This window comes from Schistocerca cancellata, chromosome 5, assembly GCF_023864275.1.
Source record: "Schistocerca cancellata isolate TAMUIC-IGC-003103 chromosome 5, iqSchCanc2.1, whole genome shotgun sequence".
NCBI lineage: Eukaryota > Metazoa > Arthropoda > Insecta > Orthoptera > Acrididae > Schistocerca > Schistocerca cancellata.
Window position 1 is genome coordinate 381,845,593 of NC_064630.1, and position 23,536 is coordinate 381,869,128.

General features: G+C 40.8%; 1 protein-coding gene across 1 annotated transcript in view; it reads right to left on the bottom strand.

Annotated features, from left to right (window-relative positions):
* LOC126187406 (arf-GAP with Rho-GAP domain, ANK repeat and PH domain-containing protein 2) overlaps positions 1-23,536 on the bottom strand; it is a 142,110-nt gene that overhangs the window by 51,089 nt on the left and 67,485 nt on the right. Inside the window, exons 7-8 of the mRNA XM_049928471.1 lie at positions 14,329-14,565; positions 3,927-4,166 (exon numbers count right to left, since the gene is read on the bottom strand). Of these exons, the coding sequence (XP_049784428.1) occupies positions 3,927-4,166; positions 14,329-14,565 (477 nt within the window). The remainder of the gene's footprint in view (positions 1-3,926; positions 4,167-14,328; positions 14,566-23,536) is intronic.

The window sequence follows — 23,536 nt, forward strand, 5'->3', positions numbered from 1 at the left end:
AGGACAGGCAGCGATATATGGTAGATCTGATGACAGAGTACCATGCTGGTGCAGGCACAAGTATTTTGGAGCATACCATTCAAAGGCCGTTGTTGAACATGGAGCTCCACATCACATGATCCCTACATGTTCCTTTGTTGACCCAATGACATTGCCAGTTACGACTGCAGTGGGCACAGTATCACTGAGTTTTCACCGTGGATCAATAGAAGTGTTTTGCCCATTGAATGAATTGCATTTCTTACTACACCAGGTCGATGGATGGGCCCTTCATCCAGGCAAATGGCTGCTTGAAACATGCACCACACCACAGATGCGTGCTGGTGAGAGCAAATATATGCTATGGGGTACACTGATTTTTTGCTTCTATGGGATCTATGGTAGTACTTGAAGACACCATGACAGCAGTGAGCTACATGAACATTACTGTGGGCCATCTGCATCCCTTCATGGTTGATGTCTTCTCTGTTCGGAAAGTGAAACAACATGCTATTAAACAGGTGCTCATAATGTTTTGGCTCATCGGCGTATAGCTTAACCCAATGCAACAGTCATAGACAGAATCATTTCCTCCTTCCAATGCCTCTGGTCATCCTCTCACTCAAGGATTTAGATTAGTGTAGTTGCTCTCAGTACCACTTACGTCACACTTAAGCTCCTCTGATAATCTTTTTACTAGCTGCCCTAAACAAGATCTGTATCAACAAAAATTTCTGTGAAGTTTGAAAGGTATGAGATGAGGTACTTGAAGAAGTAAAGCTTTGAGGACGGGGTGTGAGTCATGCATGGTAGCTCAGACGGTAGAACACTTGACCCGCGAAAGTCTAAGGTCCTGAGTTCGGGTCTCAGTCCGGCACACAGTTTTAATCTGCCAGGAAGTTTCATATCAATGCACACTCCACTGCAGAGTGAAAATTTCATTCTGGAATGTAATTATAAATTTCATTGAGACATAGATACAATAAAATGTTGTGTTACTAGTCTGTCGATGGTTCCTTAATAATAAATTGCTAGGGCATAATGGTGATCAAGTAGTGTGTCTTTGCACAAAAGTGCACTAAACATTGCCACACCACTGCTGATGAGCACCATACAAGAACAATATGGTGTTATTCATTTTTACTGCAGTCACAGGCAGTGAAACTATTTAAAATATACAGAAGAATGGAAGTTCAAAATGGTGACAGTTGTTTAAATAAGGAGAGATTGTGCAAAGGTGACAGAACTTTTTCCTTAATTGTCATCTTCAACAATTTCAGCTACACTAAATATCTTTAATTTCCACAACAAACATGTTTTTGACTTGCATCCATTTCCAACAATCACCCTAATCCAGAACTGAAAATACATTACAAGAACATCATGTCAACTACAGACATTAAATATTAAACATGGCCCCTAAGCATATGAGTCAAACCAGTGTTGTATATGTGGAGAATGGAAGTTGCTAGGTCTGCAATGTACTGTAGTGTCTAAGATCAGGGTGCAAGAGAATTGAAACAGTGAAATATCAGCTGGAACATGAAATCCTGTCAAAAAATGTTTCATTACTGATGAAATTCACAATGAGGCAAGTGTCACTGTACATGGTGATCTTGGCTTTAAGGAAATGTGTAACCGATGAGTATCGATACAAAGAGATTACCTTATTTCTCTGTTCTAGAGCAAATACAAGACACACGCATCCAGTAATAGTCAATGCAGATAGTGTTTGTGATATCAAGGACCTATACTGATGCATTTCCACTAGAAGGGACAAACTGTGACTACTTTTTTCTGTTATGACATGATGGTAAAGCTGGTGAAGTCTGGTAAATGATCAAAACACAGCATACTTCTCACATATATATTAAAGCTACTTAATGAGAATGCATGTTCTTCTACTGCTGCACTTACTGCAATATATGACATGACCTAACATGTGACATTGGAAGATTCAGCATACAGTGTAAACTTAATATCAGCAGATTTTCACTAGTTTAGACCTTTAAAAGAACACACTTATCAGGTACCAAGTCTGCAGATGTTGACAAGGTTATCAAGACAATTATGGTTATTAGACATGTCCAATTTATTTTTCCTTTCCTGGAGGGCATATGCAAACCTTATGGACAAGTAGACCAAATGTGTTGGAAAGGAAGGTAGTTGTGTCAGAAAATAATGGAACTACTTTTTCTGTAAACGCCTCTGTAAAGAAATTACTGTTAGTTCACAATTCGTCCTCATAATCTGCATTGTTAACATTGAGCATCCTTTATCACTCTTCTTTCCCCTTCAGTAAGATTTAATGTACTGTCAATGGCAACACCAATATAAGTACACAACAGGTTATTTTTACCAACACAAGAAATGTTCAGTCATTACAAGAAGTCACAAAATATCTCCTGTGTGACTTGAGGTACTCAAGTCACAAAATCATTTCAATTTGAAACCTCCAAGAGCATTGCGCTGTACAGTGGTGTCACATTTGTCTCCTTATTCTTCCTGAATTCACAATTGGTTCTGTACTCTCTCCTTGATCAATTATGCGGTGCTAAATTGATTATTTTCATTGCATGGTACACAATCTGTCCCTATATATTTTATTTTAGTTTTTATTTTGTTTCATTTTTAGGGTTCCATACCAAAATCTGTAAAAGTGGAACCCTTACAGGGTTACTTTGTTGTCCGTCTGTCTGTCTGTCTGTCCGGCTGTTCAAAATCCTTTTTCTCAGGAACAAGTAGACATATTAAGTTAAAATTTGTGTCACATGTTAAGGTCTAGTTCCCTTGGTGATGTAAAAATGTGAAGCTTCTAAGTAAATGCAATCAAAAGATATGGCCATCTATGTCAAATATTTTGATACTCACAAGTTCACTCATCAAAACCTAGAATCATGAAAATTGCCAAGAAGCAAGGCTTCACACTACAATCAAAGGGAAAAACTGAAAATAGTGAATTTGTAATTATATCACACGAAAAAATATTTTTGTCAGTTATCATCATCTGTCTGTTAAGACATCTTTATCTCAGAAAAGTATAGATATATCAAGTTGAAATTTGTCACATATTGAAGTCTATGGTCTCTTGGTAGTATAATAAATGTTAGCTTCAAAGTGAATGCAATCAAAAGATAGGACCATTTACATCACATATTCTGATACCCGCAAACTCGCTCATCAAGGCCTACAGGGTACTTTCCATTGATCTAGAATCATTAAATTTGCCAAGAAGCAAGGTTCCACACTACAACCAAAGGAAAAAAATCCAAAAACTGTGAATTTGTAACTACATAATTAGAAAAATATTTTGTCATTTCTTATCAGTCAGTTGGTCTGGCCATACATCTGTTAAGGTTCCTTTTTCTCACAAACACATACATGTATGAAGTTCAAATTTATGTCCCATACTAAGGTCTGTGGTCCCTTCGCAGTATATTAGCTTCTAAGTCAGTGGAATAAAAAAAATATTGTCATTTATGTCACATATTATGATATTCGCAAACTTACTCATCAAAACCTAGAGGGTATTTCCTGTTGATCTAGAATGATGAAAATTAGCAAGCAGAAAGGTTTCACAGGTACAAGTAAAGGAAAAGAGCCATAAAAGTGTTAATTTGTAGCTGTATCACACAAAACAAATTTTCTTTTGTCATTTGTTATCTGACTTTAAACTTGAAACTGAAACATTCTCGAAAGTCTTGGAATCCCTGGGACCGATATCTTCTCAGTATCAATGTCAAGAAGATAGAAAAATCTTCTACATCCCTGATTCCATGTTATTTATTACTGTGATCTGGCCATAGAATATCTAGTTTTTTATAAAAACTAATGCAACAATAAAGCAACAATCATGTGTTTTAGTAAAACACTGTAGCATTGAAATTGTCTATACTTACATAATATTAAATTACAATAAATAACAAAGACTTTGATAAAATACTTACAAGAGGAGCTACTTCCTCCAAAACTGTGTTCCTGCACAGCACCAAACAGTTATCTTTGCGATCAGCATCATCCCAGTATCCCCACCTTAGGACAGTATCAAGGACCTTTTCTGTGTAGTGTAAAGGTCTTGTCAGTTCACCATTACATATCACTTCCTCAAGAACAAGTCTGTGCCCAGGCCAGTTCATTTTGCTGGCTAATTCCATGCAAATATCACCAGCTGATTTCTGTGGGCCAATCTGAAAATAAAAAAGAGCTTCATACTTTATACTGATGTGAATATTCAACACAGACATTAAGATCAACCATTACCAGCATAGGTGTGGAGTAGGTCAGGGTATGAGAGTATGGTTAAAATGAACAGAATTAGACACACTGAGTGCAAAGTATTGGGATCAGACTAGCAACTCGTGGATGAGACAGGAGTATAAGGAGATATGGAGTAGAAATACAAAGTGGGACACATGCAACAGCAAGGAAGATGGAAACAGGTACAAAAGTAGAGAGAGAAAAAGAAGAAGTGGAAATCAAGAAGAAGCATGAGGAGAAACTGAAGTTGACAGTATAGCATTTGAAGTGTTTGTCTGCAATAAGATAGCATGCATTTAATCATTGATGCTGATTTTAAACAACAGGAACATCCACATTCATTCAAATTCAAAAACTCTGGCAAATTCAACAACACAAGCAAATCGTTCAGTTGTGTCCTGAGGCCATAAAGTGTAAAGGAAGGAATATTATGGTTTAACACCCCACTAATCAAGAAAGCATTACAGACAGCAAAAGGTTATGCCATAAGTAGATTCCACAGAGAGTAAAACAATCAATATTCTGTAGAACTAGTGTTACATATTGAAAACTGTGGATGCAGTACACCAAGCAGACAATGGAGAATATTATTACTAAGAATTCAATTTTTCACACTAATGTGCATGTTAGGGAAGTCAATATTTGAGGTCCACAGGGACAAGAGAGTGCCAACAATACCAAATTTTCACATATTCTCTCTCACCCCACGGATGTGGTCAACACAATGGCTGACAGCCTTCAGTTAATGAGTGAGAGCAGCAGCGTTTGAGTAGGGTTGTCAGTACTAACAGACAAGCAAGACTGAGTGAAACAGCTGCAGAAATCAATGTGGGACATACAATGAATGTATCCCGTTAGGACACTGTGGCAAAATTTGGCATTAATGGGCTATGACAGCAGATTACTGACACAAGCGCCTTTGCTAAAACCATGACATTACCTGCAGCACATCTCATGGGCTCATGACCATATCAGTTTGGACCTCTGGCCTGGTCAGATGAGTCCCATTTAAGTTGGTAAGAACTGATGGTATGGTTGGAGGGGCAGGGGGGGGGGGGGGGGGGGGGCATGCAAGGACTACGACAAGGCGCCTCAGATCGCGCAGCTACCCCATGCAGCACTCAAATCTGACATTACTTTCAAGTAGATGACTTTTCTGAATATTAATGCTCGTAAGGAAATTGGATGACAATTATGTAAATCTTTGTTATCACCTTCGTTATAAACAGGTTTAACAAGTGCATATTTTAATCTGCCTAGAAACATTGCTGGACTAGTCATGCACTACATAAACCACTTTCAGTCAAGAAAACCTATGAAGTCAAAGATCTTTTATCTCTGCCTACAAGTGGATGTACCTCTCTTAGAACACATATCCAGCCACATGTGCATATGACCTGTTTTGCTCCTTACCCTTCCAGGTACCAGTTCCTGTGGTTTCCCCCATTTATCAACATCACCTCGTATAACTCTACCCCCAGTAATCACCTGGTGGTTTGAGTACACCAGTAGTAAGAAACTTCCTGGCAGATTAAAATTGTGTGCCAGACTGAGACTCGAACTTGGGACCTTTGTCTTTCACAGGCAAGTGATCTACCAACTGAGCTACCCAAGAACGACTCGTGACCCACCCTCAAAGCTTTACTTCCACCAGTACCTCTTCTCCAACCTTCCAAACTTCACGGAAGTTCTCCTACAAACCTTGCAAGACTAACACTCCTGGAAGAAAGATTATTGTAGAGACATGGCTTAGCAACTGCCTGGGGGATGTTTCCAAAATGGAATTTTCACTCTGCAATGGAATGTGTGCTGATATGGAACTTCCTGCAGATTAAAACAGTGTATCAGACCTAGATTCAAACTTGTGACCTTTGTCCTCACATTGTGGCTATGCCACCTCTCCACAATATCCTTTCTTCCAGGAGTGTTTGACTTGTAAAGTTTGCAGAAGAGCTCTTGTGAAGTTTGGAAGGTAAGAGATGAGGTACTGGCAGATGTAAAGCTGTGTGTGTGGGTTGCGAAGCATGTTTGCCTAGCTTAGCTAGTAGAGCACTTGCCTGCAATGAGTTCGAGTCTCAGTCCGGTACACAGTTTTAATCTGCCAGGAAGTTTCATATCAGCACACATTCTGCTGAAGAGTGAAAATTTCATTCTGTATATCAGTAGTAGCAGTTATCAGTCCAAAGCTCTGATAAATGAGGATGGTTGGCATACAAAGCATCCATAAAAGAAAGGCCTGATAATACCTAAAAGCAAACTTTTAAGGCTCAGTATCTTAGTTGTGACAGTGAACCCGATTCAAATCAATCTCCCCACTGTCTTCAATTTACTATCATGACAGAGATGTATACAAATAAAGCAACCACCCCAGGCTCTAGCAGAAGCACTAAATTATTTCTGTTATCAGATTCTGGGGCACCAAGATCATCCTGTAGGGATGTATCAAGAGTTTCCCAAATGCAAATATTTTATTGGCACTTTGAACAACAATTCACTTTTCAAACTTGGTAAACTGGAGAAATTAACACATGCATGAGAGAAACTGAACAGTCAAATTACAGCACTATAAAATGAAATGAGCGTGTGGCACTGTTGGCCGGGAGGCCCCATACAGGGAAGTTCGACCACTGAGTGCAAGTCTTATTTCAGTCGACGCCACATTGGGCAACTTGTGTGCCGGTAATACATGATGATGAGGACAACACAACACCCAGTCCATGAGCGGAGAAAAATCTCCAACCCGGCCAGGAATTAAGCCCAGCCCTGCTGCATGGAAGGCAAGCACGTTACCACTCAGCTAAGCAGGCAGACATTAAAGCCCCAATGATGGCTGTTAATGAGTTGAAATCAATTTCCAAAAGTAAATAAATAAAATATGATTTTGCGACTGGTTGCTGCTTATTTGGTAATTTTATGGTTTACGGTCACTGCACAACTTGGGAACCACATGGAGCCCACCATTCATAAATTACCAATGGGGTGGAAATAAATAGATGTGAGGTATGTGTATAGATAACCATATGATTACAATTTCAGAAACATTGTATGATTTATTTGAGAGAAAGATATTCACAAATTGGCCCTTTTGCAAACAATTATTCAGCTTTGCACTGACTGATAAAGTTGTTGGATGTCCTCCTCAGGGATACCATGTCAAGTTCTGTCCAATTGGCATATTAGATTGTCAAAATCCCGAGTGGGTTAGAGGGCCCTGCCCAAAATGCTCCACAGATTCTCAACTGGGGAGAGACCTGATGACCTTGCTGGCCATGATATGTTTTAGCACGCATGAAAATAAGCAGTAGAAACTCTCATCTATGCGGAAAGGCATTATCTTGCTGAAATGTAAGCCCAGGATAGCTTGCCATTAAGGGTAACAAAATGACGTTTAGAAAATCATCAACATACCACTATGCTGTAGGGATGCCATGGATGACAACTAAAGGGGTCCTGCTACGAAATGAAATGAGACCATAACTCCTGGTTTTCTGGTTGTGTGGCAGGTGCAAGCCCTGCACGGTGGACTGCTGGCTTGCCACAGCCCACTGCAGGTAGGCTGGCTCCTCAGGAAAGGACTGCTCGCTTGCTGGCCCACCAGCCTGCCTCAGTCCCACTGAGCCCGTGGGCTGGGGCTGGCCCATTCAGCCTGGCCAGTTCATCCACTTGTTGCTCATAAGATGCGGCCAGGTCCGGGTCGCAACACTCATTCTGTAAGCTATGTCTGCAGCACTCATCTCATCCACATCTTTAAGGGTCACGAAGTTTCACATCTACCTAAGTGTTTAGTGCAAGGTAACCCAAGGCTGGATTCTAGAACTCATACTATGTGGAAGCTGATCATTTGTTTGAATATCTTCCCTGTACAGCTGGTTAGTGATACTCTGTGATGACTACTTGGGCTGACACGATCTTTTCAAGGTTTTGGAAGGGAGATCATGAGTGCTTCCCTCCAAGAATCTGGGTTTTTCCCTCATACCAAATTCTGTTAAAACCATGGGGATGTGGTTCTTTGACCTGAATATTCAAATGTTATAACATGCTGTAGTGCACTTTGGCCCTGATGATGTACTGTGAAGTGTTGTATTCTTCAATGTTACTAAAGCTAAAGTGCAACTGTGTCTTCTCAGCTAACTCCTGTCAGCAGTGGAAAGCAGGATCATGATTAGTATTTGATGTTAGAAGTCTGAAGTATTTCACCTTTGTTCTGAATGGAGATCATCGTGCATGCATTACCTTCAACACCGATCCTTCTCATCAAGTCCCATGTTTGTTGCTGATGGTGTGAAGTGATTAATACATTGTAAAAATTCTTGCAATACTGCTTTTTGTCCTCTCTGATAAAACACTAAGTTCTGGAGCAAGCACTGCAAAAGGCTGGGAGTTTGTCAGCAGCTATCCTGTGAATGACACTAGTTTCATGTACTACCAACTCATAGATGCTGGAATACAGCCAGGTTGCTGAAATATCCAGTTGACTTGTGTAATACACTTAAGTGGCCTATTGGTAGATGCTTATGTATCTCTTAGGTGGATCCAAATGGGAAAATGGTCAATAAAGGGAAAATCCTCTGTGACTTAACAAAGGACAGCATTGGGTAGCGCAGGAGATCAAAACGCCAGAGCAATGGCTGTGGATGTTCCATTTACAGTGCTAAAATTTGTCGCTCTCCCTGTATTGAAGAAGCAAATGACATTCAACAAGAGGAACCTCTCCATTACTCAACCTCTGGGACAAGAATATGAGGTGCCACACTACATGTGATGTGTGTTTCAAATCTGCGAGGAAGAGAAAGAGATGCACGATTTCAAGGATGAAGTCTTCAAAGGCATCATATCCACATGTTGATGAGGTTGGAGATACGTATGCTACACAGTTACTCTGAATGGTGTACAGACCTGAACGGCTACTACTTGAAAGCAGTTGGTAAGCGTAACACACAAAGAATGTTAGAATGGCATGTACAGTGTGATCAGAAAAAATCTGAAAAGTTTGTAGGGATGTTGCAGGGGAGCATGTGCTGAGAAACCATTGTTAAGAAAGAAATTCAATGTGCTGCAGCATTTCCAAGTTATTAGCACTGAAGTTAGCCAATCATGTTGTTGCACATGCAAATTCAAGCACTTGCAAGCACAAAAATGGAATAATGCGGACATCTGTGGGAGACATGAGTTACCACTCATTCAAAGCTCATTGCCAGTTAAGATGTGCTTTTTTTCTGAAGTTATAGATTTAAGATAGGTGGGCAAAAGCTACATTTGTTCAGCTTGAGGAATCCAAATGAAGATCACATTTCATGACACTATCTCTGATAGGCTGCTTGAATTTGCAAGCACTACGACTTGACTGACTAACTTAAATGCTAAATAACTCCAAAATGGTGTAACTTATCAAGTCTTCTGCTTAACAATTATATCTCAGCACAACCTCCCATGCAACACCCTTACAAGCTTTTCTGACCACCCTGTATAGTGGATTGAAACTGCCACTCCACCCTTGGCATTCTCACCACCTTCATCCTTCAAGTGGATGGTGTAACTCTTACAAAGAGGGTTGTCTGAAGGTTTGAAATTAGTTTCTTCTATGCAGAAGCACAAGGCCTATCTTGTGTTACTCCACATGTATTCTTAAACTGTTCACATTCCATTGCAGTATATGGGATATTAAACAGAGGGGCAAAAAGCCTGTATCTCTTTTTTTGGTAACAAATGTTGGACAGTGAATGAAGAAGTACAGTAGCTTCTTGCTTCATCAGAATATGTATCCATGTATTCTGTTCCATTTCATTTCAGAGGGTTTTTTTTCCAGCCAGCCTTCAAAACATGACATGCAACAAGACATATCCAATATCTCTCTCTCTCTCTCTCTCTCTCTCTCTCTCTCTCTCTCTCTCTCTCTCTCTCTCTCACACACACACACACACACACACACACACACACACAACTTACTGTAAACATATTAATTAAATCCGGATATATATCTGCAACACAGCATGTGTCGAGTTGTGTTCTCATTCTGGTGGGACGCAGTTATCCACAAAGAACTAAGCGTTGCAGTAGACTGGTTAAAACTAAAACTCCTCCCGAACAGACCATGAAAGCCCAACAGTACCGACCGGCCACCATGTCATCCTCAGCCCACAGGCATCACTGGATGCAGATATGGAGAGACGTGGTCAGCACAGCACTCTCCCAGCCGTACGTCAGTTTCTGAGACTGGAACCACTACTTCCCCATCAAGGAGCTCCTCAGTTTGCCTCACAAGGGCTGAGTGCACTCCGCTTGCCAACAGTGCTCGGCAGACTGGATGGTCACCCATCCAAGAGCTAGCCCAGCCTGACAGTGCTTAAATTCGGTGATTTGACGGAAAATGGTGTAACCACTGCAACAAGGCCACTGGCCAGTAGACTTGTTGCTGTGTGGTATTTCTGAGGTCAGCTGAAAATTATGTGGTCGATGTCCTCTTATGGGCCACAATGGGTCTGTGTAAGGAATAGGTTCATAAGTCTTTGTCCCCTGATGGATGGCACTGGTGTTCTTATTACAGTTGTGCAATATAGTCTATAATCTAGTGGTATTGTTATGAGCCACAGTCCGAAGGCTGGTTTTATGGAGTTCTCCATGCTAGTCTATCCTGTGCAAGCCTTTTAATCTCCAAATAACTACTGCAAGACACGCGCGCGCGCGCGCACACACACACACACGCACACACACACACACACACACACACACACACACACACACACACACACTCTCTCTCTTCCCTCCACCACTAAACTGATGATTCCTTGATGTCTTAGAATGCATTCTATCAACAGATCCTGTCTTTTAATCAAGTTTGCCACAAGCGAGTAAAAAACGGGGAGTGAAAGGGGCTATTTAAAACTTGTACAAAAACCAGGCAGCAGTAATACAAGGGGCATGAAAGGGAAGCAGTGGTTGAGAAGGGAGTGAGACTGGGTTGTAGCCTGTCGCTGGTGTTATTTAATCTGTACATCGAACAAGCAGTAAAGGAAACCAAAGAAAAATTTGGAGTAAGACCAGGGAGAAGTAATAAAAAAGTAATAAAAACTACGAAGTTTCATGATGACACTAATTCTGTCAGAGACAGCAAAGGAATTGAAAGAGCCCTTGAATGGAATGGACAGTGTCTTGAAAGGAGGATATAAAATGAACATCAACAAAAGCAAAACAAGGATAAGGGAGAGTAGTCAAATTGAATCAAGTGATACTGAGGGAATTAGACTGTTTTGGGTGTGGGTTTTGTTTTCTCAGTCTAAGGTGCTGCAGTCATGGACTGTGCGGCTGGTCCCAGCGGAGGTTGAAGTCCTCCCTCGGTCATGGGTGTGTGTGTTTGTCCTTAGGATAAAATCGGTTAAGTTGTGTGTAAGCTTAGTGACTGATGACCTTAGCAGTTAAGTCCCATAAGATTTCACACACATTTGAACATATTTTTGTTTTCTGTTGTTATGATGCAGGCTGTTTGGATGACATTAACAGCTTTAGGCATATAGTTTTGTGGTAGATGGTTGTGTCTGCTGTTTGCTAACCTCTCCTGGTACTGGCTTAGAAGGAACTGCAAGCTTAGTAACTGGGAAATTATTGGATGTACATTTACATGTACACACACTTGTGCCAATAACTACTGCCTTTATTTGTGTAGCAGCACTCACTTTTACGACGACTTTTCTCAGAGTGGAAGCAAAGGAAGTTGAGAAAACAAGAGGTCGTAGGACAGTAGCCATCAAACTTTCTTGCTCAAGAGTCAATACTGACATTGTGGGGTGGCACCTTGGGCTACAAATCTACTGATTTTTTTATTAATTGGTAACCTACATAAATTAATATGTTATGAGCCCCCTATAGACTAGCTATAGTAATGGGGTGATAACTTGGCCACCGGCTCCCAGTACTGATTGTTAAAAAGTACGCACCATCTGGAACACTTCATATCGACTGTTTCAGGTTGCTACCAGCCTCAGTGACCACCAAAGTTGTGACACTGTAACCGTGGAAACTGCCTGATGAAGTACTGTTGTGTTGTCTGTGCAATTGGGTGATTAATTGATTAATAACAGTACTTGTACTTATATTTAAATGCATTTTGCAACAAGAGACACAATCATAAATGTTTACTATATGTTTTAATTGTTTCATTGTACTACAATAGGAACAATTTTTTTTAATATTTCTTGTTAGAAGTATGTACCGCATTTGAAGGTAATGTCCCTATAATGGGCAGTCATGAATTTCTGTTACTTCCATTTGAAATTTATACCATAGCAGCTGATCGGTGCAGGTCACACACACCCATCAGTTATCAGTACTGGAACACAAACGATAAAATATCCATCCCATATCCTCTGACATCACATTGTGCATGCTACTTATCTATCTGCCCCTGAGGTAGTAAGCGGCCAACTTAGCCTTTAGCTTCCAGCCAAAGTCAACAATGCAGCTAAAATTAGACACCTCTTAAAATGCTTTGTTTGTTATCGACCAGAAAAACTGCACTCTTAAGAAGCTCTTAATGTTGGTTTGTGGATTCAGCTCTTAGTTGCTAATGCACATTATTATAAAATATGGCTGAGAATCGTGGGCTGCATGTGGTCTGCAGACTGCAGTTTGACAACAATTGTTATTGGGCATTATATTTTTTTTTTTTTTTTTTGCCTCAGTACATGAAACTCACTTGGTCACTTTACTTTTTTGGTTCTCTTTTCTTCTAAAAGCACTGGGAAATTCCTGCTACAAGCGAGGTAATTACCTGAGCCATTTACATAGACGTCTCTCATTAAGTATGATGACACTGCTTCATGGGCAACTTTTCCATGTCTGCAGCATGTTGCCTTGCCATTACACCCTTTTGTGACATGACAATTTCCTTAACATTCAGAGCACAGCATTGGATTGGGTAAATAAAATCTTACCTCCACTCTAATAAATCCAGTCTTGATAGGGTATGGAAAGATAGGTGAACTGAAAGCTATGATGAAAGAGACAATATTCTGCAGCTCACCACTCACTCTCTTCATCATGTTTCAGACTTCTGTTATGCCTTCCATCTCCCATTCTTTCCGCAGTTAAGTGGAATCCATGTCTATGACATCTCTACAGCTTACAATGTCCTTACTGAAGTTTAAGTGTTGCACTAGTCTAGTACTTCAACATACTGACATTTCTTAGAATTTGGAGGTTTGGTCACTTGGTGAAACACAACAGTTTCAACCAAAGGCATTTTCTTGTGAAGCTGTTTGTTTGACTCTGCAATTCTACCAACACTTTTCAACATTTTGTTAATGTAGAAAGGGTTACTTTCTCAAAAAATCCCTCTTCTTATTTTGTCACATTAGAGACTAATGTAACCTGTTGTTTTCCTAATGAAATTACAGGGGGACTATCCTGTCAGATGCTCTTAGTTTGTTGGTGCTGGTGATCTCTAACAGCCCACCCATACTGTTTACAAATTTGTTTTTGTCTTTGCAAGGATCTGTGCAGTTCTCATTAACAGCAAGGGATCTATGTAGGTCCACTCAAGCAGAGCCTCTACTTGCCTGCGTAGACTGAAGTGTGAGAGGTTCCCCAAAGATTGCCTGCTAATGAATGTGTTTGCCAAACACATGCTTACAAAATAGTTGTAAACCCCTTGGTCTCACGGAAGTGAATTGTGAATGATAAACCATACAGATAAAAAGAGAACAGAAGCTTTGGGACATGGTGGTATAGAAGAATGCTGGAATCAGACTGGGAAGGAAAAAAAATGCCATCAGTTGATTTAAAAGAAGGAATTAGCTGACAGAATATGTCTTCAGCTATCAAGCAGTAGATAATTCGGTAATGGAGAGAAGTACTGGAAGGGAGGGGGGGGAGGGGGGGTGGTTTACAAAATGTGGAAGGAGTCCAAAGCTTACATGCAGCAAGCACCTTCAAGTGGACACAGAATGCAACAGCTATGTATAAATGAAGAGACTTGCACAGGATAGATTAATGTGGAGAGCTGCATGAAAACAGTCTTCAAGCTAAGGAACTTGACAACAAATATTCTTTTTAAATGGTTTTCACTATACAAAAATTCATCAACTGGTGATTTCTTACCGTTACACTAACACAATTTCCAGAATCTTTTGCTTCTAAATGAATCCAGACTTTAAATTCTCCTGTCTGCTTCACAGACATGTTGTTATTGCTGTGGTGATAGCGCTCTAGGATTTCAAGCATGCGTTTCTCCCGTTGTAGTTCCTCGTTATCAACCCTGAACAGTTCTGGATAATGCCTGATTAGATCTGCCACAACAGAAACTTCAGCCTGGGAAGCATCCAGTGTGTCATCAGACTAAAATAAAACAAAATAAAAAATACAACTTCAGCAGATTAAAACATAACCCAGTTTTGATACATAAATGATGGTCATCTTTTTAAAATCTATCTCAAATATTTAAGGATAAATTATGTGTCAAAACTTAAAAGTTAAATAACATAAACTTCCAAGTTCAATAACTGAGCAGCTTCCATCTGAAATGGTCTAAAAATGAAAGGTTTACAGAGAAATGAAAGTCTAAGTTTTGGAACGAATTAAAGGAAAGAAGTAAGACTCTACAAAGCAAAGACGATCAAATTCATTACCCACATACATCGCTAGACAATAAAGTGAAGTACCCAGAAGAAACTGTTGGATGTCAATGCAACTTCATGCAAATACACGCCATTGGTGGGTATCCAAATGATTACAGTTGCAGCAGGCAGAACAGTCACCAGACTGCATCAGTGTTATTTATGTTTAGTGTTGTTACCTGGCATGGTAGGGTATACATGGTCCACTCAAAAAATTCTGGAACTTTATCCACACAATTTTTCTACAGTTACTTTTTACTTATTGTGCAAGGTCTCCTTCAAAATACTCTTCCTCACAATAGAAAAACTGCTCCCAACACCGTTTCCACTTCTGGAAGCAGTTTTGGTACACCTCTTGTTGGGTGTGCAATGCGCCATCCATGATTTCCCTTTATCTTGTTTGTCACTACAAATTTTCATCTTTCCAACTAGGTTTTTGGCTTTGGAACTAAAAAAAAAAGTCTGCAGGGGCCTGGTCTGGAGAGTACGGAGGATGAGGCAGCACAGTGATTTTGTTTTTTGTGCAATAGTCATGCACCAAAAAGATGTATGTGTGGATGCGTTATTGTCATGCAAGAGCCATGAATTGTCTCACCACATTTCAGGCCGTTTCCTTCTAACATTTTCTCGCAGGTGTCCCAATTAACAGTTTGTCCCTGTGGCATGAATTCATAATGAACTAACCTTCAAAGTCAAAGAAAAGTATCAGCACAGCTTTGGCATGTGACTTGACCTGACCAGCTTTTTTTTGGTATTGGAGAACCTTTCCCGACCCACTGCGAAGACTGAACCTCGATCTCAACATCATAGCCGTAGACCGCATCTCATCACCATTTATGATTCTCATTTGTGCAATCCTAAACATATTCACAGATTGTGAGGCGAAGGTCTTTCTGGTATTGACTCATGAGCTGTGGGATGAAATTGGAGGCAACACAATGCATTCTAAGATGCTGTGTCAGGGTTTCATAACATGATCCAACTGAAATATTACATTCTTCAGCAATCTCTTGGACAGTCAGTCTTTAATTGGCATGCACAATTTTGCTGACATTCCACACACAAGTATTGTTGGTAGACGTCGAAAGGCATCCTCAAAAAAAGGTCATAGTTAACCTCCGCCCAGCCATTTTTAAACCATCTGAATCATTGGTAACACTGAGTATGGCTTACACTCTCATCGCCATAGGCTTCTAGCATCATTTTTTGTGTCTCTGTAAAGATTTTCTTGAGTTTCACACAAAATTTTATGCAGACGCATTGCTTCTCTAACTCTGACACCTCTAATTTCACAAACAATGTGGCACAACATTCTACTAGATACAGCACTGAACAATAAGTAACACACATACAACAATGAAACTTTCGGCAGTTAGACATTAAACACAGGCATGTGCAGGGGTGCCAGATGATGATGATGATGATGATGATGATGATGATGATGATGATGATTATGATGATGATGATGATGATGATGATGATGATTGGTTTGTGGGGCACTCAATGCAGGGGTGTCAACCGCATTTCACTCCAACATGTCATTGGCACGGTATTATGAATTTTCTGGAAGTTTTTGAACAGACCTTGTATAAGGGACATTAATGGTGTCAGATGTTGAGTGATCACTGTGAAGGACACAGATTTCACGCACTCATGTGAGACACCGTTATTACTACCTGACAGTATTTGAACGGAACTTCATTGTAGGTCTCCATTTGGCCAGCTGGTCCACCCATGTAAAATCCAGATTTGTGGGGCATTCGTATGCAACACTGGCTCAATTTCGGACTACACTGGGATGTAAGAGCAGGTATATAGATCATCAAGGTTATGATCCAGGATGTCTGACCACCACAAAGGAGGACTGCCATATTTTTGCACCACGCACATCATAATGCTACACATCTGCGCCTGCCATTCAAGAACAAGCAATGAACTCCCTCAAATATTCTGTGTCATCCTACACCATTGGTCAGAGACAAGCGGTATCCTGACTAGGGAAATACCATCCCATGCATAGGCTGCCATTAACACTGAAACATATATGGCTATATTTAGAGTGGCACAGTGACGGGGAAGCATGGACTGCTTATTAATGGTGTTGCATTGTGTTCAGGAATGAACCACTGTTCTGCACTACTCTGAATGACCAACATTGGATGTCAACTCCATCCCAGAGCCAGTATCCAGGATATCAATGGCTAATTACAACAGTTGTGGGACAGCTTGCCTCAGGAGAGGATACAATGGCTTTTTGACACCCTTCACAACCAAACCAGTACATGCACCCAAGCCAGAGGTGATGCAATGTCGTACTGACAAATAGGTTCATACTCCTAAGTTCTTTGTAAATTTTACTTGACTTTGTAACCACTGAAACAGCATCACTTACCCTCTCAACCCATGGAGTTTCATTTTGTTTCCTCCTTTCCTTGTCGGCACTCCAGAATTCATGTCAGGTAGTGTAGACTCCAAGAAATGTTATGATGTACAAAGCTTTGAGAAAGTCATATGTTTCTCAACTCAACAGAGGATGCTGATGGATGTGTTAACATGTCTCCCATACTTAAGAATAGCTATAATTATGGATCTATAGAGCATAAAATAGTCACTAGTGGCTGACTTCACTCTACTTACTGTCATATCATTTCAAAAAGAACAGCCAGGTCTGTTGCTGACGCCTCTCTGACTTAACAATATGCAGCATGCAAAAAACAGGTATATTAATAGTTTGTCTGACAACAATGCTCACTTATAGATACTGATAAAGATCTACCAAAAATTAATTATTATTTTAATTCTAAGTCCAATTTTATTCCCAAGCACTGATTTGCTGATTCAACTGGACACATTTCTGCAAAATTTTCAATCTTGTCACATGAAAATTCTTTACACAAAAACATTTTCAAAAGATGTTATTTAACATATCATTCTCTGAGCAATGTGATGTCATCAATCCGACAAAAGTATTATAGGACATATGCAATGGTATGTTGTAAAAAAGTTGCAGGAAAGAGAGATAATAGGGGGCAGTATAGGGAAGAACATCAAGAAAATAGTGTGAGGAACAAAAGGAGATACATAATATGTGAAGGTGTCTATGAGTTTAGCGACTTGTGTATATATAACCCTGCAAATGTGGGGACGGAAATGTGAAGCTGGTGAGAGGGGACCACAAAATGGAGTGGCAACAAAGGAGGAGAAACAGAAACTAGTCATGACTGAGCCTAGAGTTTTTTCATGCAGTAGAGATGTGTTAAGAGTGACACTTCCTACCTACATGATTCAGAGATGTTTGTGTTTAGAAGGAAGAACCTAAATGATATGGCTTGTGATGCAGCCATTGAAGTTATTAGCACTGATGTGCAGAATTCTGTGCTACTGGATGGTCAGGCGTACCCTTGGTAGTAGTTTGGTGATGGTAACTCAAACAGCTGGGCAATTGCTTATAGTCAATGTCTACACAGAAAACTTCACAGTGGTTGTAACAAAGTAGGTAATGACAAGGCTGGTTTCACAAGTGCCCCTTCCTTCAATGGGTCAAATGTAGCAACATGTGTGACAACAAAATAATAATTTTGTTCAGTCATAATGAGATGCAGCAAGAGCTTCTGTATGTTGAAACATAAAATGAAAGAAGTGTTGATGTGTTACTGGGAAACTAACAGGTTGCTTCATTCCCACATTTCATACCTGTTGACGACTATTGGAGAAAACTGACAGTTATATCAGTTGCAGCCCAGTCATAGTACCTTATCGATATTTTGTGTATACATGCTTTCTGGGAAAGACATGTCATTTGCTCTAGTTTGGTAAGGCCTCAGACATTCAAAGGGAAGTAGCTGGATGCCATCTTATTTCAACATATAACCACAAATGTTCATTACCAGTGGCATGCTTTTGGTTCTGTTGTTTCTCTAAGCCATAAGCTACATTTTTGAAATCGACTGATAGTCATTAAGTGATTTATTTCGAAATTCATCAAGCAGCCATACAAAAGTATACTATCCAGCTTTAAAAATTTCACTTTCAATATTGTTACTATAATGGAAATTACAAGATGGGAAACAACAAATGAAAACTGAGACCCAGCAACCACTTACCTGTAGATGACTAACATCAGCCACATCACTATTCTACAACATGAGAAAATCACAATTTTGAGCTTCTGCTCTTTCTCTAACACACACACCTTCATCACTACAACAAAACTGAAAACTTAGATTAAGTTCCAAAGTAAAATTAATGAATACCGCAATTTCTAAAAGGATGGAAATGGTCACAGGAAGTGGGATTATTCATTGTATAGGGAGCAGTGTCACATGGGACTCTGAGCCAAGGGAGACCCTGGGCAAGGCAAAGTTGACAATAAATGCCATACGTTCACAAAATTTAAAACTTGTGAATTCAAAGACAGCAGGGAGCATATGTGATAAGTCAGACAGAGATGGGAAAGACAACTTGGGATCTAGAAAGTAAATAGACAAAAATGAAATGATCATATGGCATTGCTGGCCGGGAGACCCTATGCGGGGTTATTCGGCCGCCGTATTGCAAGTCCTTTTTAGCTGATGCCACTTCGGCGACTTGCAACTCAATGATGATGAAATGATGATGAAAGACACACAACACTCCGTCATCTCGAGGCAGAGAAAATCCCTGACCCCGCCGGGCATCGAACCCAGGACCCCGTGCGCAGGAAGCGAGAATGTTACCGCAAGACCACGAGCTGCGGAGTAAATAGACAAAAACTGGGTCTCTATAATGAACAATTGGGGGTAGGTGTGAGAAAAGGGGGGGGGGGGGGGGGATGCTAGTTGGTGGAGATCCTGACTGGAAAAATAGAAGACAACAAAAGAAACATGTTGCAAATGTTGATTAAACAAAGCAAGAGTTGGTGTTTTCTAGTGATTTGCATATCTACATATACATCAATACTCTACAAACCACTGTGAAGTGCACAGTAGAATATACTTGTCTAGCAAATACTGGAACTTGCAAAAACTTTGTCCAAGTCCACTGCAAATATGAGAGGGTTGCAGGGCAACAAATGTCAAAACACCATAACTATGCTATTGCAGATGAATCATGAAATGTATCCTGTACTATTTCTTGTACATAATGCAATATCCAGGATGGAATGTAACAATATTATGAAAAGGATAGTTGCTACTATGGCGGACATGCTGAGTCGCAGATAGGCGCAACGAAAAGACTGTCACAAAATAAGCTTTTGGACAACAAGGCACACACATGTGCATGCAAATCCAACTCGTACACACATGACCACAGTCTCTGGCAGCTGAAGCCCGACTACGAGCAGCAGCAGCAATGCATGATGGGAGAGGCAACTGGGTGGGGATATGGAGGAGGCTGGGACAGGGAGGGGGAGGGACAGCAGAGTAGGGGTGGAGGACAGTGAAGTGCTGCTGTGGAGCAGGCAGGGATGAGATGGAGATAGGATAAGGCAGCCAGAAGGAGCCGGGAGGTTAGATGGAAGGTGGAGGAGAGAGGGGCTAGCCCTCCCTTTACACTAACATCCCTAATTCCCATGGCCTTACCACTATTAAACACTACCTTTCCTTATTCCCATTGGATTACAAACCAACAACAAACTTCCTAGTTGCCATGACCAACTACATCCCCACCAACAATTACTTCTGCTTTGAAGCCGTTACCTACAAACAAATCCAGGGTATGGCTGTGGGCATCTTATGCCAACCTATTCATGGGGCATCTAGAAGAATTCTCCATAAACACCCAGAATAACAAAACCCTCACGTGGTTCAGGTTCACTGATGACATCTTCGTGATTTGGATCAAGGGTGAGGACACTCTATCCACATTCCTCCAGAAGCTCAACACCTCCTCCCCCATCCACTTCGCCTGGTCCTACTCAACCCAACAAGCCACCTCAAGATGGCTACATCAGTATTTCTGTCCATATCAAACCTAATAAACACCAGCAACATCTGCATTTTGAAAATTGCCATCCATTCCATACCAAGAGGTCCCTTCCATACAGCCTAGGCATCCATGTCTGGCACACCTGCAATGATGAGCAGTCCCTCTCGAAATGTACAGAGGGTCTCACTGAGGCCTTTACAGGCCATAATTATCCTCTCAACCTTGTACAAAAACATATCTCCCGTGCTTTATCTTTCCAGTCATCCACCACCTCCCAAAGTCTCACCATCCCTGCCACAGAGGAGCATTGCCCTCGTTATCAGTACCACCCAAGACTGGAGCAACTGAATTACAATCTCCGACAGGGTTTCAACTAACTCCCGTTGTGCCCTGAAAAGAGATATGCCTTGCCCACTATCCTTTCCACCCCTCCCACATTGTTATTCTGCCATTCACCAAATCTACGCAATATACTTGTCCATCCCTACACAACCTCAGCCCCTTCCAACCCCTTACCTCAAGGCTCATATCCATGTAAAAGGCCTAGATGCAAGATCTGTCCCATACATCTTTACACCATCACCTACTCTGGCCCAGTCACAATCACCACCTATCCCATCAAAGGCAGGGCTACCTGTGAAACCAGTCATGTGATCAACAAGCTGGTGCTGCATTCTATGTGAGCATGACAACAAACAAGCTGTCTGTCCACATGAATGGTCACCGACAAACTGTGGCCTAGAAACAACTGGACCACCCTGTTGCTGAGCATGCCAGCCACCACAACATCCTTCAATTCAATGACTGCTTCACAACCTGTGCCGATGAATCCTTCCCACCAACACCAGCTTTTCTGAACTGCACAGGTGGGAACTCTTCCTGATTATATACCCTCTTGCCTCTACCTCCGTTAGTCATTGTGCTCTCCCATCTAGCCCCTTCCCTGTTTCCATTCCAGCCTCTATTCCACCACTGCATCCAGTCTTCTCTCCATTTTGGCTAACCCACCTCTCTCCCCCACCCTCCGTCTAACCTCCCAACTGCACCCAGCTGTCCTACCTCTCTCCTCCTCATCCCTGCACACTCCCCAGCAGCACTTGACCAACCCCACCCCTACTCTGCTATCCCTTCCTGTCCCAACCCCAGCCTCCTCCTCACCGCCACCCAGCTGCCTCTCCCAGCATGCGCGGCTGCTGCTGCTTCTGCTGCTCGTAGTTTGGCATCAGCTGCCAGAGACTGTGGTCGTGTGTGTGTGTGTGTGTGTGTGTGTGTGTGTTCTATTTCTGACAAAGGCCTTGTTGGCCAAAAGCTTATCTTGTAAAAGTCTCTTTCTTGTGCCTACCTGTGACTGACTCAGTATCTCTGCTATACTGTGAATAGCACCTATCCTTTTCATAATATTGTTACATTTCTTTTACATAGCTATTCTGTTTTCTCCTCCTCCTCTTCCTGCTATGTGAGCTATGAGGTACGTCTGGAAAGTCAACACTGTTTTGGAAAAAAATCATAATTTTTTTTTTCAAACCAGAATTTATTTTTACAAGAAACAGCATTTCTTAAAATATTTTTCTACTTAGTTGCCACCATTCTTTATATATTTGTCATACTCTGAAACCAAGTTTTCTATAGCCTTTTCATAGAAGATACTGTCAGTGAAGATAGCCACTACTGAACACTGCTTTTTGCATCGTTTACTGCTTACTAAGTTCCTTCCTACAGGTGAAATTGTCAGTGCGGTGCAATACTGTGAAACACTGAGAAAACTTTGGCATGCAATTCAAAACAAGAGGAATGCTCAGTCAAGTCACAATTTGGTTGGGAGCAGTTCAATCATGCGCCATACTGTGCTGATCTCACACCTTTTGACTACTATTTGTTTTTGAACTTGAGGTGCAATTTTGGAGGGAGGCTGTAACATGCCAGGCTGAATCCATGTATTAGTGCCACTTAAAGTTCACGTCACAACCGGATGTATTGAAACATTTCCTCACCCAGTAGATAGTGCGCAGTGTTCCTGACCTACCTTGCTTTGCTTATTCGATATTGTCTTCTCAATAGCTGCATCTGTCTCACCTAAATCACACTGCAATTAAGAAGCCAGGATCCTAGATTATGTTTTCCAAAATCAAAAGTCAAGACCGTATTCATTGTTGAACACTTATGACAACCACAGTGCGATTTATTTGTTATCACTCACACACACAATATTCATGTGACCAGGCCTCTTACACTTAATAATCGTCACATTAGGTAGGTCAAAAACTTCCAGTCTTTGACAATGTTCACAATATGCGTTAAATGTTCAAAGCCAAATACAATTACACTTCTTAGGTACCAACCAGAAACGTTAAGCTTCTGTTTCAAGTATTATCACATCACATTCCGGCACCGACTTGCCGCACTTTCACTCCATGAGAATCTGACCAAGAACGAACTGAGAACTGCACCAGCTCGGACATTATAGAGACGAGTGCTTGAATATGTGACTATTTCTGTTAATATATTACAGTTTATAATTTCCCAGGGTTAAAATGATCCTTTCTAATTGGTTTTGAAGTTAACTATTGGGTTTTATTATTTAAATAACATGAGTGAGCTATATCAATTGAAATATGCGTAACTAACTTATGCATCCACAGGGGGAATTCCCAGCTTATAACCATGGCAGCCCTTATTCAAATTTACTTAATTCTTAATTAATGCACTTACAAAGTTGAGACTGGAGTCATTTTACGTAGAAAAATAAAGGTAGCAAAAGTATTAAAACAGATCTCAGAGTTATTCAA